General features: G+C 41.0%; 1 protein-coding gene across 19 annotated transcripts in view; it reads left to right on the top strand.

The window, feature by feature from the left end:
- NPAS3 (neuronal PAS domain protein 3) overlaps nucleotides 1-15,612 on the top strand; it is an 836,020-nt gene that overhangs the window by 103,376 nt on the left and 717,032 nt on the right. For 10 of the 19 annotated variants that reach the window (XM_084791806.1, XM_084791804.1, XM_084791805.1 and 7 more), the window contains exon 2: nucleotides 7,361-7,450. The exons of the other annotated variants lie outside the window; for them this stretch is intronic. In XM_084791806.1, coding sequence (XP_084647932.1) covers nucleotides 7,361-7,450 — 90 coding nt within the window. The remainder of the gene's footprint in view (nucleotides 1-7,360; nucleotides 7,451-15,612) is intronic. 19 annotated transcript variants of the gene reach the window in all.

Here is a 15,612-nt window from a genome sequence, read left to right as displayed (position 1 = left end):
ATCTATCCCAATCTCCTGGTAAGAGAAGACTTTCATGGGACATACCTTTTGGGCCAGTGTTCAATTATAAGTGAGTATGTATCATGTGAGTCTTTCTGCTTCTGAGTTAATTTACTCAGTATGATCATTTCTAGTTCCATCCATTTGTCCACAAATTTTGGGATTTTCTTATTTTTTATAGCTGAGTAGTATTCCATAGTGTAAATGTACCACAGTTTCTTTATCCATTCTTTAACTGAGGGGCGTTTAGGATGTTTCCAGGTTCTGGCTATTATGAATAAGGCTGCTATGAACATAGTTGCACATATGTCCTTGTGTGGTGGAACATTTTCTGGGTATATTTCATGGAGTAGAATAGCTGGGTCTTGAGGAAGCCCTATTCCCAGTTTTCTGAGAAAGTGCCAGATAGATTTCCAAAGTGGTTGTACAAGTTTGCTTTCCCACCAGCAATGAAGGAGTGTTCCTCTTTCTCCACATCCTTGCCAGCATGTGGTGTCACTTGAATTTTTTATCTTAGCCATTCTGATGGGTTTAAGATGGAATCTCAGAGTTGTTTTGATTTGCATTTCTCTGATGACTAAAGATGTTGAGCATTTCTTTAAGTATTTCTCAGCCACTTGATATTCTTCTGTTGACAATTCTCTGTTTAGTTCTGAGCCCCATTTCTCAATTGGGTTATTTGGTTTGGTGGTGTTTAATTTCTTGAATTTTTTTTATATATTCTGGATATTAGACCTTTGTCAGATGTAGGGTTGGTAAAGATCTTTTCCCAGTCTGTAGGCTGTCACTTTGTTCTCTTGATAGTGTCTCCTGCCTTACAGAAGCCTCTCAGCCTCATGAGGTCCCATTTATTAATTTTTGACCTTAAGGCCTGGACTATTGGTATTCTGTTCAGGAAGTTGTCTCCTGTGCCACTGTATTCCAGGCTCTTCCCCACTTTTTCCTCTAGCCAATTTAATGTCTCTGGTTTTATGTTGAGGTCTTTAATACACTTAGACTTGAGTTCTGTACATGGTGACAAATATGGGTCTAATGGCATTTTTCTACATGTAGACATCCAGTTAGAATAGCACCATTTGTTGAAGATGCTATCCTTTTTCCATTGAATAGATTTGGCTTCTTTGTCAAAAATCAAATTACCATGTGTGTGTGGATTCATTTCTGGGTCTTCAATTCGATTACATTGATCAACCAGCCTATTGCTGTTCCAGTACCATGCTGCTTTAATTACTGTTTTATAGTACAGATTGATATCAGGAATGGAGATTCCTCTGGAGGATCTTTTATTGTATAGGATTGTTTTTAGCTATTCTGGGTTTTTTGTTTTTCCATATGAAGTTGAGAATTGATCTTTCAATGTCTTTAAAAAATTGTGTAGGTATTTTGATAGGGATTGCACTGAATCTGTAAATTGCTTTTGGTAAGATGGCCATTTTTACTATGTTAATTCTCCCAATCCACAAACAAGGGAGGTCCTTCCATCTTCTGATGTCATCTTCAATCTCTTTCTTCAGAGATTTGAAAGGCTATATACAGCAAGCAAATAGCCAACATCAAATTAAATGGAGAGATACTCAAGGAAATTCCTCGAAAATCGGGGACCAGGCTAGGCTGCCCACTTTCTCCATATCTCTTCAATATAGGTCTTGAAGTTCTAGGCAGAGAAACAAGACAACAAAAGGAGATCAAGGGGATCCAAATGGGAAAGGAGGGAGTCAAATTATTCCTATTTGCAGATAATATGATAGTGTATATTAGTGCCCCCCAAATTTCACCAGAGAACTCCTACAGCTGATAAACACCTTCAGCAAATTGGCTGGATACAAAATTAACTAAAAAAAATCAGTAGCCTTCCTGTATACAAATGACAATCATGCAGAGGAAGAAATTAGGAAAACTATACCCTTCACTATAGCCACAAGCAATATAAGATATCTAGGAGTAACTCTAAGCAAGCAAGTGAAGGATTCATTGGAAAAAAAGCTGATCTCATCTTTAAAACTTATAGAACAGCTCAAAGCTGACTTGACCTTAGCCTTTTGTGAGTGGCCATATCTCAGTTTCACTGAAGTTGTCATTTCTGTTTCTAGGTGTCAGGGTCATGTGATGAAGTCTATAGGGTTTAGGTAGCATGTGTGCCATGCCTATGTAATAACCAACAAAGATAGCAGTAAAGTTTGTTGAATAAGTGAGTTAGTGTTTGTTATATTACAGTCCTTTGTTTCATTCCAGATGCTATGATGCAGGCTTACATTACTAAAATATGCAAAAATGTTGTTTATTATTGTCATAGTAGATTCAGAGAGGCAGTGTCCTCCTTTCAATGTCACCTTTGGTGAAGCTCACATTTGCATAGGTGTCTGCTATGCATGTCATCCTAAACATGATCTAGACAAGTCTCCCTGAAAATGGGCAAATGTGGGCAACCTCAAAGATCAGGAAGTCAAGAAGAACAGGAACACAGAGAAGGTCTCCCATCCTCCCTTTTGTCTGATTAATGGGAGTTTATAGCATTTCAGATGCTCTCTAGTTACCCTGTTAGAGTCTTTTGTTTTGCCTTTGACTTATTATCCTGTGAAGCTAGTTAGCAGGCAGGAGTCAGTGGGAAACGCAGAAGTCATTCCTGCAGGGCCGAGGATCTTCGGTCTGATAATGCCTGGTGGTAGGCTCTGACTGAACCAGACTCTCCAGCCATGATCAATGTCCCCTTTCCAGTAGAGAATCCCTTCCCAGTACAACCCCCTTTCCCAGGACTGTGCCCCTTTCCACTATAACCCTCCTTGCCAAGTTTGGCACTCGAGAACTCTGTTCTAGGATGTGCCGAGTCAGTGTTTGGGCTGACAAGGATCCGGTCTGCCCTGAGCCCACTTTTCATCCTGTCTAGATTTGGACATTTCCCTTGTCCACCACCACTTTTGGAATCTGCCTCTTTATGTCTTCAGCACTTGGACCTAAGTCTTCTCTGTGGGCTCATACCAGATGAGTCTCTTTTGCAAGTTTGCTTTTCAAAGCTCTGAGCTGGATACTCTTGGGTAGCTCTTATCAAATGGGATCTGGTTCCTCTTTGCCCTGACTTCTGGGCTTACTGTAGCTTTGCTGCTCTGACTTCTGGGGCATCTTACCTGCATATTTCCTTAAGGGTAGGATCTGGAACTTGGCACACTACTACAGAAGGCAAAAGGCTCATCAAATAAACACATTGTTTTGATAAAAGTTGTATTAGTTAACTTAAACTTAGATGTGATGGATTATCATAAAACTTTATCAACAGTCTATCGGTGCAAAGCATTGAAGTGTTGCAGAAAAGTCTTAAACATCGTATTAGAAGACTCTCTTTCAAAACGTTTCTCAGTTTAGACCTGGAGAAGTATGGGATCCTCCAGGAAATAAGGATAATTAATGTTATTATAAAATAAATATACCATGGTATCCATATGTGAAAGTTCAAAGCTAAGCAGTTTCCACAAATATTTCTTTTAATTTTTCTAGGCATGTTGTAGAGTAGACACTTTCTATTATTACCAATTTTACATGGAAAGCTGAGTCCCTTAGAGGTAACTTGCCAAGTGCCACATATTAACCAAACTCCTAACCACAGTGACGGGTGTAGCGTATTAGTGTGTTAGTGGCCCTGCCCTAAAACACAACTTTTCTGTCTTAGAGAAACAGCATGGCCTGTTTCCTTACACGTGAAGCCATGGGTGGTGCTATCAGAACTTAATGGGTGAATTGTTTGTCTAACATGATCGGTGTCCCTTCCCAGCATGGAAGACATGAAGTACCAGTCATTGCTGCTTACAGGGCATGGAGGAACCAAAGGGAGCAAGTTCCTATAGTAGAAAGGCCATTTTCCGCAAACTTTTGTGGTTAAACAGTGGAGATTATGAATGGCAAAGCTATTTAGGATAGTAACTCAATAGAACAAGTAGAAAGAAAGCCATAGTGAGTTTTTAAATGAAGATCTCATGTACATACCCATAATCTCTACAGTTCAAATATCTGATGAGAAAACATCCTCCAGGAGAATGGTCAAGAGTCCCTGTTACATTCAAAAATAAAAGATGAAAATAAATTCTAAGTTATTTCTAGAAACACCACAGTCTTTAGACTATCTGTTGATCTGTGGTAGATTATATTGATACAGATTAAATAAGAACCACCATCACCACCCAAATGCACTACCAATCCAGATTTGAGCTGTGCATATTATAATGGGATCTCTGGGGAATTTGACAGAACAGCCTAAGTGCAAAGATTAATATGAAATTATGTAGGCTGGGCTGCTATCAACTTAGAATAATAAGGGAAACGTGCACACGTACACACACACACACACACACACACACACACTCACACACACTCACACACACTCCTATATCCCAACTCCAGAGAATAGCCAGCATTTATGAAGGTCAGGAAATAAAGTCCCTTGGAACAGCTGCAGAATCTGATGTGTTAGGATCACTCTCAAGTCCTGGTGGAACCTCAGCAAGAGGATCTCTTTGCTCTTCATCTCCATTTCTAATGTTCCTGCAGCAAAAGAGGATCATTTGTCCCAGGCAAGAGTCCACTGTGCTAAGAGGAGTGACGGAATGATGTCCCCAAAGGATATGTCCATGACAGTTTCTTAGTTCTGATTTTCTGTTTCTAATTTCAAATTTCCTTGCTTTTGTGGTTTTTAAACCTGCCATGTATTTGGTTCCAACATTTTTTAGAGGGTCTAATATCTTACTTATCACTGGAAACCAGGGTCCAGTTAGTTAAGGTTTCAGTTGAACGTGAAATGTGACTTCCTAAGCTTGTCATGCATCAAACTGTTATGGCTGGCAATTGTTTTAAAAAAAAATTCATTTTGTTATGAACTAGCCTGTTTTCAACTGGGCTGTTCAGAGATGGATTGCTTTCTGGAGTTTTTGACAGGTGTAATTGTTAAGGCGTCATCTGTTCTTGTTTGCACAAAATACATTTTAGCTAACTGTAGGACTTGCCCGCTAATCTTTCTCACATCATTCCATTCTTTGCTCGCCACTAGACAAATCCCCTGTTATTTGACCAGATGGTGGAAAATCCATTCTCATGATAAGTTGCTTCTAGTTTGCATTTAGATTACCTGCAAAAATGGAACAATTTACTACTCTGCCTCTAACCATCTCTTTCCTCCTTTTTCCCTTAGTTTGACTTCTTGTAACTAATTATTTAAATTCTGCCCTGTGAGTTAAAATTAGTCATAGCCTACACGTTTCCCATGTATGTAAATGCACTTAAGTCCTACCCCAAGCTGTATGATGAGTCCATCTAGACAGGACTGACATGAAGGGAAGGACCGGACTGTTTGATATGCAGACACTGTGGTTCATAATAGTTTCACGATTGAAAGGCGTATTTGAACTTTTTACTGGTAGTGTTTAACCTTTAAAAACAAAAATCAGGTGAAGAAAACGAACTCAAAAAAGCCTTTGGTTGTAGCAAGAAAGGGGAAACATGGAGTGTTAAGTAAATGATGCTCTGGGGCTCCATTTCCTGGGGGTGTTCTGTCTGTTATTTTTCACACCTGATAGTTTGCTCAATGGTATGCAGCAAGGCAAATCAAAACTACATTATAACCTTGGCTGTCATTAAGGGGGGCTGGTGAAGGTGATGGTCCATTTTATTTATCTTATCTTTCTGTCTCTTTTCCCAATACCTTTCTGAGATGGTTTACAGAATTGTTGAGAATTAGCTTGGATCCCTTCTTACCACAGTACTGAAGAGAAATGTGGAGTATTTTAGTGTGATCTCACACCAAATACATCTAATTTTCTAAAAACTTTATATCGTCTGATGTCACTTCTTAAGACCTCTTCTCAGCATTTGCTTTTGTGCACTCGGTGGCTACAGCATACTTGTCAGGTGGACCCTGTAACTGCTTCTTTGAGACCAGAGTGCTGCTCTTCATTGCTTTCCTGGAGCAGCTTTACAGTGAAATTCTTCACAGGCTAATGAAAACCTTTGGAATTCTGGTGATAGTTATTGAGTGCATTTATGCTAGAAGTTGAGTGCAATAATCAGATGGGGCTTAAAAATCACTTTAAACAAGGGGCAAATGATTAATTATAAATAGAACTGTTGGCTGACTAAATTTAATAAGAGATTTGGGGCCAGGCTGATTATAACACAGAGAATATGTTAAGTAATATCTGAGGGAAGCATATAAATACAGCTCCGAAATAGAACTTAACTTTATATAAAGTGCTGTCCCCAGATATATTGGACTTTATGAAATATTAAATAAACTTAATGACATTACAAGCACATGGAAATTAGAAAAAACTCGTCTGAGGTTTTATAAAATAGGGATGCACTGCGTGATTTAATTACTACTGAAGGGGATTATGTGTGTGTGTGTGTGTATATATATATATGTATGTATATATATATATATATACATACATATATATATATATTCACACATAAAATATATATGTTATATGCTTGAAGATTAGATATTATGTTACTTTCTGTTACAGTTAGTAGAGCAAACTGCTTGGTACTCTTACTGCTATTTTGTATTGGTTAAATTCTATGACTTTTCACTGAAATAGAACAAGATAGGCTCCTTATGTACTTTGCCCCCTGAATGAAGAGATTTTCGATAGAAGGAAGTGATCAGAAAATGCCTCTCAGCATTTTTATGTCCATATAGTGCAGGGAGTCTCAGATGAATTTATATGCTTAAGTGATACAAAGAAAAACTGCCGAGAAACCTGGAGCCGCCGTAACCAACTCATCTCAGGTGCCTGTTAACATCTCACCCTCACTCCCGATGGCCCTGCTTGTGTTTTCATCCTAATTGGGTTCAGTTCTGTAAGCTGTATTACATCCCTTTAGAAGCCAGGAGTGTACAAACTCCACATAAATCGAATGAAGTTGAGAAGCATATTAACCCAGCTATGGCTTTGTAGCTAATTTACAGTTGCCTCCTCTCGTGATGCATGATTGAACTAATGACAGTCCTGTAACAAAAACACTAATGACGTTTGTTTGTTGTTGTTGTTGTTGTTTTAACATTTCCTTTAGAAAATAATCGTGGGGACTGTAGGGTGAGCTTAGCTTTAGACCTATGTCCTGCTTTTCTTCTGCTTTTAAGACCCTGAGATTAAAAGTAAAATTGTTCCTGTGACGAATTGAAATGCTTGCTTTCCCTGACCGCAGCTCTCTGAAGTGGGAGCTCATCCGCTACAGTGTATGTGCCATTGCAGTTGTGAGGAGAGCCCAGAGGGTAGAGAGCAGGATGATTGCGTTCAGCCCACTTGTTACCCTGCATTCTGCGTGACTGTAGAGAACCTCTAGTCATGTCTATCTGTTTTTGATGCCTCTACAGAATAACTGCCCAGCATCCTCTGCCCAACCAATCAGAATGTAGGAAAATCTACAGATATGACGGAATCTACTGTGAATCTACCTACCAGAAGTATGTTGAAATCTTTGTGAGTCTGCCTTCTGGCTCGTGCATCAGTGCTTGTGGTTGCCAGCTATTCAAACAATATATTTGTGTTGTAAACCTTATTTTTATCGAATTTATGGGGTGGGGGTGAAGCCAAATCAAACAGAACAAAATGATAACAAAAAAAATTTACCTCTGAAATCAAGGGGTGCTGGTGGGGGTGGGAAGTCTATTATTTTGAAATTGTGATCTAAAAGTTTTTTTTAAAAAGCTGTATTAGAGCTTTTAGGTAAGCTTCTTTATATTGCAATAAACAAGTACTTATGTGCAAGAAAATCTCGGCGAAATACATCGCACAGGTGCTACGCATCTTAGGGATTTGAAAGGTGTGTTATGTATAAATTAGCTGTCACTTTTTTTCAATCCTGTAATGGAATGATGAGTTGTAATTTGCATAATCCTTTAAGAAGTCAAATTATACTGTCATGTAGCAGACTTAACATGCTAGCTAAGATTTCAGAGCTTTGCAGCTAATTACTATGTACCTTACAGGACAGTTAAATTGAAGTTGAGTCCTCTGTCTTTGCTGCCTTTTGCTCTGTCCATTACTTAACAGCATCCACACTCTGGGTGATGAGGTATTGTTGCTGCTGCTGAAGTAAACACGCTGCTCTGGGGAGGAAGTGGCAGTTTACTACAGCAGAATTGATTTGTGTTGCTTTTGCTAAGAAGGAAGTTATGTTTTGTCGTCCCCCCTCCCCAACCAAATGTTCCATTTAGAGTCTTCTGATAAAGAGTAAAAATATACGTTTTTCAAAAACAGTTATGGAATATTGGTTGAAGAAAGATTAACATCAAATTTCCGTACAGAAAATAAAGTAATGTTAACACGATTCCCTACAAGGCATTAGCCCTTCTGCATATGTTTTGAAAATACATTGTGGTGTGTTTTTGTCTTTGTACTTTTTTTGGAGTAGATACCATTTTTAGAAAGAATAAAGTGCCCCCTCCTTAAAAAATCCTGAGTAGAAGCCCGTGAACTCTACCCTCACTCAGTCCTCTATCTGGCAGTGGAGTGCCTTCGTTTGCGGTGTCCTTTTTTTAAGACAGTTGGGAAATGCTAGTGCCTGTGAAGGCTGGGGACTCCCACGGAATGCATTCTGGAGGCAGTCGAGACTGTTCCCTGCCTTTGTGCCTTATAACAGTGTTTGAAAATGACTGCATGGGTGAATATTTACCATGGCTCATGTCTGGCTTTATTTATTGATTGGTTGCCTGTTCTTTTTGCCACCTGAATCGGTGTGACCACAATGAAAACTTATTTTCCATTTTTTCTCCCAAAATTATTTGAGTCTTCTTTCTTTTCTTTTCTTTTCTTTTCTTTCCTTCCTTCCTTCCTTCCTTCCTTCCTTCCTTCCTTCCTTCCGGCTCCTGGTAGCTACGTTTCTTAATTTGTTGGTGATGTCTAGATTTCTTCTGGCTTGAGGATGCTTTGAAGAAGCCTTTTGTTGTGTAGGAAGAGGTCCTTCAAGGACGTAGTAAAGCAGCAATTGATTGTTGACCCTTCTGATAATGGCTACCAGCAGTCAGCTATTGTTCATTTGTAATTAAGCGAGCTTCACTTGTCTGAAATTACCATCTGCCTAAAGGCTGAGGCTGGTCAGTGTAAAGTGAGGAGCACCGTGGGCCTGAGGCATTTAGTCTAAAGGCCCCTCCTTTAACCATAGGAATCATCTCAGGGGCCTTTTGTTGTTGTTGTTGTTGTTTTAAGAGTCGGTGTTATTTGCAGTCGAGGTAGATGCAGTAGGCAGCACAGCTGTGACGGCTGGGAAAGTCACTTGGGGGATATTCATAACAAGGAAATATTGGCAAATAAATGATGAAGAAGGGGAGGAAATCCCCACGATGTTCAACTGGAGCACTGTCACTGAGATGATTAATGGTGCTGTGTGTTTTAGTGAGGAGGCTTAACTGCATTGTCTGTAACTGTAGTGTGCACTCGGCAGCACCTGTAGGGAGCATGCAGCACGTAAGCGTGCTGACGAGCAGAGTCTCTGGTTTTAGATGTTATTTTCCTGAGAGTTTACCTCACTCCTAGCATCTCTGGTTCTTAGGAAGCTGGCATTAGTGTATGTGGCAGAGGCTCTGTCTATTCAATCTATTTACTAACCGAAATTTACGCAGCTCTGCTCTTTAGAAGCCTGAAGATGTTTTGTAGGAACCATGGCATCTTTCAGTGTAGTTAGGGATTGTTACCAGGAATAGGGAAATGGGCATCACTCAGACCTGCTTCCTAGGCAGAGAGGGGCACAAAAGCTTGGTGAGCAATGGGCTCACAGTGATGAGGAAAGACAAGTTTTTAAAGAGCCCATTGTCAGCTTCTGGTGACGGGTTAGCTGTTTTGGAAGACCATCTATCTTTTAGCATCAAGCATTACCCATCTTGATTTGATGATGTGAATTATTCACTCACTTTGAGGCATCATTTAGCAACTATAGTTCTTGGATATTGGGGAAATTGCTTTGCCTCCTTGGACCTCTGTAGTTACCACGAGCTATAGTAACTGCTCAGGCAAATGCCATATTTGCTTGTCTTCAGCGAGCTTGTATTCTGTGTTGCTGAAATGTTTCTGAACTCTGGGTCACAACCCAAACAGAAGGTATGGATGTAATTTAGTGATAGATGAGAGAGAAGAGGCCAGAGCAATTCCATGTGTTGTACATTAGCAGGTGTTTATCTGTTAAAGCTCTGTTTTCCTTCTATCAGCCATGTGTGTAGATTCAACTGCACATGTATATGTTGTGTGGGCCACAAGGGAAAACACATTTCCTATGTTTTTTTCAAATCCCCAGCAGAATGAGAAAGGCTGTTATACAGGGTCAGGTAGATAAACAAATAGAATGGATAGGCCTGTATCATTATATAACCAAGGTACAGTAAATTGGAAGAGCCTCAGTTAGGAAGAGGTTGTGCCATCTGTCTATCACATCCAAGGGATGTACAGCAACCACATTAGATGGGGGTCCACCTGTATCCACCTCTTTCCATATTAGACAGGTGGAATTAGAGAAAGTATTTGTACCACATAGACTGGAAAATGATGCATATCATGCCCCACTCAAGTGGATGCTCAGCATTTGCCAGCATGGTATCACTCAGAATCCTCCCAGTGTTGGCTAGCCTGTGGTTTTGTAACGATTGTGAGTTTCTATTGGATTTAGATTTTACTTGGGATTTTTCAAGTCGCTAGACTGTTTCAATAATATTAAAAGATTAAACAAATATAGACATAAAACCAGTGATTAGTTGTTCCTACAGTTCTAATTTATTATTGAAAATTCTTTTTATTTTAACTGCTTTAATAGATTGCTATAATATACCTTAATATTTAGCAAACTCATTTATAGATTACTGGATTGGATTGGGATGTGCCAATATTATTTCCAGATTAAGACAATTGTGGGGTTTTCCATCTTTAAAATGTAAAAGTAAAAACAATATAGAAAATTAGAAAAGAAAAAACAGTTTTTATTTATTTATTTTAAAATGTATATTACAGTTTATTTATTTATTTTGTGGGAAGTATCTGGGAGTAATTGGGATGGAAAGAATATGATAAAATATGTTGTGTGGATTTTTAAAAAAATCAATAAATTTTTTAAAAATTTAAGGTAAAATAAAATTTAAATTTAAAAAGATATATAAAGATTTATATTAAATTAATTAATTAATTAATTATTTCATGTATTGGGATAGCATGCCCCAGCACACATGTGAAGGTCAGAGGATGACAACTTATGTCACTATGTTTCATCTTCCATCATGTGGGTCCCACGGGTCACATTCCAGTCATGAAGCACGGTGGCAAGCACCTCCACCTGCTGAGCTGTCTCACAGGGCCACATTTTATTTTTAAATGAGAAGAGGAAAATGTTTGACTTATGAAACATTCATACAAAGATATGGCATTGTAAAATAAGATTATAGGTATCAATATTTTTTTTTTGAATGAGGCCTGGTGGCATACACTTGCACTTCCATTCCTAGGGAAACTGAGGCAGGAAGGCCATGCATTCCAGGAGAGCTTGAGCTCTATAGTTTGATCCTGTTACAGAAAATCTAAGGGTTGGTATGTGGACATTGCTCACTCTATAATGTATCTACTTCTGAAGTATGAGGGCCTAACCAGCACCCACATAAAGAGAGGGTGTGGTGTGGTAGCATGCGTGTGCAGCCTTGTGCCGGGGTGGGAGGAGGTGAAGATGGAGTGGTTCCTGGAACTCACTGGCTGGTCAGTCAGGACAATCATTGATCTCGAGTTCCAGGGAGAAACTATGTCTTCAAAGATAAGATGGAAAGCAATAGAGGGAAGTGTCCAATGTCCACCTCTGGCCTCCACATACAGACGCACACTTGTGCTTGGGTACTCTCATGCATACATACACCCACATACCCTACACATACATATGTAGACACACACTTAGAAATGCGTGTGTGGAGGGGTAGCTCAGTGGTAGATTGATTGTGTAGTGTGTGCAAAAGCCTGATATGATCTCTAGCACTGAAAGAAAAAAAAGTAGTAGAAGTAGAAGATTGTCTTAGTTGGAAAGGGTCATATGTGCTCCAGAGGTTAAGTTGCAATTCACCTTAGATAGAGTTGGGCCCTGTCACTGAGAGATTGACAGTAAAGTAGGATATCATTTACGCTGTGTTCAAGAATAGTCATCTGAGGGGCTGCCATCTGTCACCCACGTTGCCGCAAGGCATGTGGCACATCGCGGTAGGCACTGCAAGACTCCTGTTCAGTGAAAAGGTGCAGCCCCTGGGACGCTGGCTCCAAAGTGCAGCTATTACTAAGTAGTCCCGATAGAGAGTGTGTTTGTATTTGCCTTAAACTCCTGCTGCCTAAAACAGACAAGATTACTGGCAGGGGTGTAAGGTCTGCTTCCTAACTTTCTATTCTGTCCTAAACCCCTCCCCCTCTTCTGTGACGTTCATTTTACTTGTCCCTCCTACCTAGGGCTTCAACACATCCTCTTCTCCATGGACAAGTACTGCCATGCCTCACTGTGCATGCAAATCCGTGTTAACTGCTAACACTCCTGTCCTAGGGCCTCTGCATTAAGATGCATTCCATTTTATTTATTTTGTGTGTGCGCTGGAAAGGGGGTGCATGTGCCATAGTGCACTCGGGGAGGTCAGAGAACAGCTCACTCCTTCCACCATGAGGTTCTCTAGGAATGAAATTCAGGTCTCCAGGCTTGGGTAGTAAATTCCCTTACTGGACAAGCTGTCTACCCAGGACTCTGCATGTTACGATGAGCAAACCTAAATTTAGGAGTGAATTTTTTTTTTCTTTTCCAAAATAGCAAACCTAGAAGGTGGGTGTTCTAGCTGGCATAGTGTTATGCTTGGTCTTGGTTAAGAAGTATTGTGTCTGGAATTGAGAAGAAAAGGACAGGGCCCCTGAAGAGAACAGAGAGCCCTATAGTCATGTGGGGGTGCTGTGCCTGGATGCTAATCCTTGCTGTGTGCCAGCCAGGGAGTACAAAGTATATGTGCCTCATCAGGCAGCTAGCTTAGAGTAGCTGGTCTTCTGTGCAGAAGGGGGAGCAAATTCTTTAGCTTGCTCGCTTTCTTGCTTGCTATTATATGATCTTTCCCACTACACTAAATAACATAGGCCATCTGTGTTTGAGGCAGACAATAATGAAGTACCAAAAAAAAAAAAAAAAAAAAAAAGAGAGAGAGAGAGAGAGAGAGAGAGAGAGAGAGAGAGAGAGAAATAGATAAGGAAATTTGTTCAGAGCCCCTCTCCAACTCCAGAATCTGCATGTTAGACACTGACCTCTGTAGCTAAGAGTGCTTCAAGGCTCTCGGCTTGGGGACAGGTGAGATTGGGTTGAAGGGCAGGCATTCCAGGTGTGACACATTACAGATTTCACAGAACAGGCAAGAGAGAGCAGAGGAAGGGTAGAAATAGAAGAGGCTGGTGAGGGAGGGAGAGGAGCAGCATCATGCTGAAAGAAGGCCACCATGTAAGAGCCTGGAGGAGTGCAGGGACGCAGTGACAGAGGTGTGGCACAGCCCGGGGAGTCACACAGGAGGTAGGTTGGAGGGAAGCTGGAAAGGAGCATGCAGCTCCATCGGCTTTGGGCTTTGAGGCTTATTCTGCATGCTTTAAAGGAAGACTGTGAGCTTGTGCTTGTGTTGGGTTGACGTTGTTTTGACTTGCAAACATCGTAGAAAATTCTCTCACTTTGAGATCAGCTCAGAACCTCCCTTGAGCTGACCGCGTCTCCTGTTTAAGGAGACCCGTTCATACTTTTCCTTCCTAGACCACTTATAATTTAAAGTGTTCAATTGCCAGAGAATAAACAATTCAAGGCAAGGCAGTGTGGTTTAGTATGAAGGTATGTTAATCGCCTTCACCAGAGGGTACATTTTCATTATGAGAGAAGCAGCTACTTCCATTTTAGAAAATAATTCGTTAGGGACACACCTGCAGGATGTGACCCCAAAAACTTGAGAACAGAAAATAGAGATCCTGTCATGACGGGAGGAGTGGAGCTAGAGTGAGCCCCTTGCAGACACCGTTGACTGTGCTCCAAGGCCCCAACAGGGGGCTTCAGAGACAGGCAGCTGTACCCGTGTGCCTGTGTTCAGACTTTAACAATAGTGGTATTTGTAGTCATGTACAAGCTATGGTTGTAATAAGTTGTGCTCACCACGACAGACAGCAGCCTTTTCTGTGTCGTAGGCACATCTTTTAGTGAATCTTTGGACTTGGTTCTTGTGTCAGAGTGAAAAGAATTATGCTCATCCTGTGATAACAAGCTACTCATTTCGTGACCACAGATCCACGTGATGACGTTTAGTCATTACTGCAGGTGGCTGAGATGGATCTGGCTTGATTCTGGCCCCCAGATCATCTATTGGATGTTTCCTTTTCCTTCATATTTTCTTCCATTTCTGCTTTTCATTTGGAATAGTTCTTTATAAATGTAGATGCAATGTATCTTATTCCCACAACAAGCAGGAGAAGAAATGGCGGCACTGCCACTTGGACCTGTAACACTCAAAGAGAGAGACCCCCCACAGCTGGAGTCCGTCCTTGCTGTATTAGGATCATTCCATTTATCGGCATGCCCTCTTCCTAGGCATTGCCCGGTTTCATCAGTGTGTTTTTGTGCGTTGATCCACAAATGGATTATCTGGGAAGTTTCTGGAGCTGAGTTTGCAGGGGAACTTCTATGTGGAAACCATCATCTGCAGAGATGATTATACTGGTGTAGCTTATGTTGATGCTTTGGATGTTTATCACTTTTTTTTTTGGTGTGGGCAGGGGCCGGGGGGGGGGGGGGTTGCGGACTTTAAATTCCTCTGGTAAGAACCAGAAATAAACTGATCAGTAAGAAGATTTGCAGCAGCAGCAGCAGCAAAAAAAAAAAAAAAAAAAAAAAAAAGTCTCCCTTTACCAGCTCAGTATTATTTTTACCCAGAGATAGCACAATATTGAAATGCGGAAATCCTGCAAGAGGCTGAGCATGATGCTTGAAGGGCGTGGCAGGTTACAGGAACATATGTCCTTTAAGACCTAGATATGCACATGCAGGTAACCAGCTGCTAAGTTATTAGACAGGTTTTGGGCTCCTGTATGAACCCGTTTTCTCACCTGCCAGCTCCAGGCCACCATTGTCTCTCTTGCTGAGAAAGACAATTCTGCACCTCATGTGTTGAGATGTTTAGCTCTAGGTCTCAAGGCTGGGAGAGGGCTGGGCGCTTTGGGGACCATCAGCTGCTTTGGTGGTTTTCTGTGGGCAAACTTGAGATCTGTGATGTACATGGCATGGAGAATTCTTTGGGTGCTTGAGGTTTATGTCATGAGACGGATCATCTCTGCCATGTTTTAAGAGCTAGTTTCCCGAATCTCCCCTCACTCAGTGCAGTTGCAAAGTTCCCCCAGGCCTCAGTCGCTTTGCTTGCCCACTCAGGCTGCCGATGAGGAAAGGCCTTCCCCTCCAGCTGGCGATTGTTAGCACTTTGCTTGAGCATTTCCACTGATGCAGCCTCTCCTCACAGCATCATTTCTCTGGCGATTGCCTGTCAGGGATGCTCCGGGGGCAGTTGCAGCCCAGTGCTGTCCTGCCTTGAAACTGGAATGCACACAGACAGCCTCTGTTGATGAT

This window comes from Acomys minous, assembly GCF_964271855.1.
Source record: "Acomys minous genome assembly, chromosome: 8".
Taxonomy (NCBI): domain Eukaryota; kingdom Metazoa; phylum Chordata; class Mammalia; order Rodentia; family Muridae; genus Acomys; species Acomys minous.
The sequence above is the reverse complement of the archived record's forward strand: the minus strand, read 5'-3'. Positions and strand labels throughout refer to the sequence as shown.